Source organism: Bidens hawaiensis, unplaced genomic scaffold (assembly GCF_021521415.1).
Source record: "Bidens hawaiensis isolate Kalapana, Puna unplaced genomic scaffold, B.hawaiensis_p1.1 tig00030313_1, whole genome shotgun sequence".
NCBI lineage: Eukaryota > Viridiplantae > Streptophyta > Magnoliopsida > Asterales > Asteraceae > Bidens > Bidens hawaiensis.
In genome coordinates this window covers 52,911-56,343 of record NW_027495057.1, presented here as the reverse complement: position 1 = coordinate 56,343, position 3,433 = coordinate 52,911, and the positions used below count along the sequence as shown (strand labels likewise).

Here is a 3,433-nt window from a genome sequence, read left to right as displayed (position 1 = left end):
ATTGTTTAAGCTGTTAAGCACCATGTTTGGTATACTCTTGAACATGCTATCGTGACTTGTTTCTAACATGATTATCAACGGGCATGTGTCTATCTTGATATTATCTATATGATTAATTGATTCTTATTATTTTTTTTCTCTTTACTTCGCTCCTTGACATGCATGATCACATATTTAATTTTGTAAAAATCATTAAAAAAAGGATTAAATAGTTAGAAGCAACAATTAATAGATAAAACTTATGATGAGTTTATTATAAGGTTAATAACACATGGGTTTATTGAAATATAACATGAACATGTGAAACTCTATATATGACACAACGTGTCATTGCTAGATTGACTTGCACTGATCCACAATCTTACTTAAAAAACATTAGTTAGGGAAGAAGGCCTTAAACCATTTCTGCTTAACAATTACTTGTAACATTACTTGGTATATATACTTGTAATATCATGCAAATAAGGTCATTCACTCTCTCAATGTTCTCTCTTATATAGTTATTTTTGGTGATTGCATATATATATACTTATTCACAAGCTAAGGATGGTCACAAATAGATTTGTTTTCCTTTGACAAGATTGACAACGTTTTTGTTAGTGCGTGGGGGGTTTTTTCATGTGGAAGTCGGTATCACGACATTAAGTATTTAGTGTTTGCTTGTTCATGAGTAGTTATAATTTTCTTATAATAAATACAAGTGTGATGTCTCTTTTTTTTATCATGATAGAGGCCTAAAACCGGATTGAAATTATGTTACTGTTTTAGAACAACAAATCAACGTACAACAGAAATTTTTTGACGTTGGAAATTAATACTATGCATATATATAAACATACAAAATGTAACATTAAAAAGGAAAACTAAAAAAAAACAAATCATAGGTATCCCAGCCTATTGTTTTATTCCCATATTTCTAACTATTGTTTATTTGTTATTTAATTTTGGTATATGGGCAAGTGGATCATGCTAATCTGACGAATCCTCGCTGTGAACGGCGTTGCCGGATCTTGGTCGCCGTAGAAGCTCAATCAGCGTCTCCGCCTGTCCACCATACAAATCATTATTAACCAATCATTCTTCTTAATACGACAAAACCACCCACACTAAAATATAGCTTTGCTTTCATTATTTTAATCCAAGATATTTACATGTTTCTAGAATATTATACTTACTTTATACAAAAGTATTAGTATTATATTACTTATAACTTAAGGTTTGAGTTTGGTATACAAAGGTGGCGTTTGGTACATAATGAGTAATGACTTTCATAAACAATTAAACATAACACTTTGAAACCACATAAACAATTAAACATAAATCCTTGTAAAGTTAAATAGAATAAAAAATATATATTTACTTAAGTTTTTGTTTTCAAACATATGCATGATCTATACATTATGTAAACGGTAGTTTATAATACAAATTATTATTATTTTTATCTTATAAAGTTGATGTATGGAAATCATATTCCCGTATAATAGAGTTGTAATTAACGCCATTTAATATATCAAAACAATTCATACAAATTACTAAAAATATAAAAAATAGAGTCAAGTAAATTAGTTTTTTTTTTCTAAATGCCAAATTTGTTTTTATCGTCTGAAAAACTTGAACTCAAGACCTTCTAACATAAGATATTTTAAGTAAATCAGTTACCTTTTGTTTAGCACGACTAGTACCAGACTGCGACAACGCAACAAGAGGCGGAATCGCTCCTTCGCGTACCACCATACTCCGATACACCACACTCTCATCACACAACCGCAACAATATCACCACCGAAATCTCCTTCTGCCGTTGCGTTCCCACCTCCACAATCTCCACCAACACCGGAATCCCTCCTTCTTCCACCACAGCCACCTTCGCCTCCGCCAACTCCACCAAAACACTCACCACAAACGCCGCCTTATCCACCATATTCATCCCAAAATCCGCCATCAACTCAACCAACACCTTCATAACCCCTGACTCCACAGCTCTAATCTTATTCTCATTAACCGAACACAACGAATACAACGCGGTACACGCGTCCTTTTTGCCACGTGTACTTCCCGTTTCTAAAAGGTTCACAAGTAACGGAATCACTCTTAACTGGCCGATTAACAATTTGTTTTCATCTGATTGAGATAATCTCAGAATCGCACACGCGGCATTCTCTTTAGCCGTTGATGTTCCGATCATCAACGCGCTAACTAACGGTTTGATTACTTTTAAACAACATAACTGCTCTTTGTTTTCATCGCATAGAGATAAGTTCAAAACCGCTGTGACTCCGTACTCTTGAAGCTGCAAATCCGACGATGAGATTAACGAAATCAACGGCTGGATTGCACCGGCTTTAGCGATCTTCAATCGGTTATTCGGATTGTTCTTTGCTAATAGCCGTATCTCCATTGCCGCTTGTAATTGATCGTCAATTGAGCTGGATTTGAGTCCGGTGACTAGGTTTTTGATTAGGTCGTCGGAGTAGTCGGTGGCGCGTGAGAGGAGTACGTGGCGGTTGTCCGATGACGTTGTTGAGAATTCGCCTGACCGGTCGCTGTTGCAATCGCTGAAGGCGGTGGAATCATCGGTTGTGGTGGTGAGTGTTAGATTACGTTCGAAGTATGAGTAGTTCGTTTGAAGGAGTTCAGTCTCCGTCACCATTGCCGGAATATGCTGCCGGAAGTTGTAGCTCCGATTAGAATAAGAATAATATTAAGGGGACAGGACACCCTGTACGGATGCTAAATAAGATTGGTGATATAGAGGAGCCGTACTTGTTTCATCACGTGCAAACCGTGTGACTCTTTGAAACGCGTGTTTGAAGCTTCGTTAATTTCTAATTTTAGTTTGCTTTCAAAAAATATAAGAAATTGTTACATAACAATACATTCCAAAAGTTGTGGAATAACGATGACGTTGAGTAAGTCTAAGATGCGTTAAAAGTAGACATTTCTTCATAGTTATCGAATACTTTGTAGTTTACTAGATGCGGTCAAGATCATCCACGATTGAATTCACAACGTTAGTTGTAACTCGTTGATGTCCTTGTCCGGAACTTTTGAGCAAACACGATGTAGTTGTGACATTTTGCATTAATTGTCGTCATGTTTCTTCAGTTCAATTCAATAATTTTCGATCAAAACCTTAAATTGTGAAATTAAATATGTTTCTTATGGTATATTGTTTTGTCTTATTTGCTTTACGACTTTCATAAGTTGCTAATAATTTCTGAGATAGTAAAGGTAAAACTAAACCAACTAAATGAAATAATAAGCAGCAAATCAACTTTCAAAATGGAGGTTATGGTTTACATCCTTGTAAATACAAGATAAAAAGGATTTTAGGTGGAAAAGAAATTTGCTATTTAAAAAAAATGGTAAATCAAAACATGGTCAACCCTCTACAATCGTTTATTGCTTACAAACAATAAGAAATTGATGACATA

At 34.8% G+C, this 3,433-nt stretch overlaps 1 protein-coding gene across 1 annotated transcript; it reads right to left on the bottom strand.

Annotated features, from left to right (window-relative positions):
• Positions 1-848: 848 nt before the first annotated feature.
• LOC143580303 (uncharacterized) lies at positions 849-2,845 on the bottom strand. The gene is made up of 2 exons (XM_077063376.1): positions 1,660-2,845; positions 849-1,044 (listed from the first exon to the last, which is right to left on the bottom strand). Exons 1-2 carry the CDS (start codon positions 2,647-2,649, stop codon positions 970-972), a joined length of 1,065 nt encoding a protein of 354 aa, XP_076919491.1. The 5' UTR covers positions 2,650-2,845; the 3' UTR covers positions 849-969.
• Positions 2,846-3,433: the final 588 nt, after the last annotated feature.

Excerpts from the sequence above, each read along its gene's own strand:
- LOC143580303 (XM_077063376.1), bottom strand. The coding sequence starts at position 2,649 with ATGGTGACGGAGACTGAACTCCTTCAAACGAACTACTCATACTTCGAA. Across the intron at positions 1,045-1,659 it reads CTAGTCGTGCTAAACAAAAG|GCGGAGACGCTGATTGAGCT; the intron begins GTAACTGATTTA and ends TATGGTGGACAG.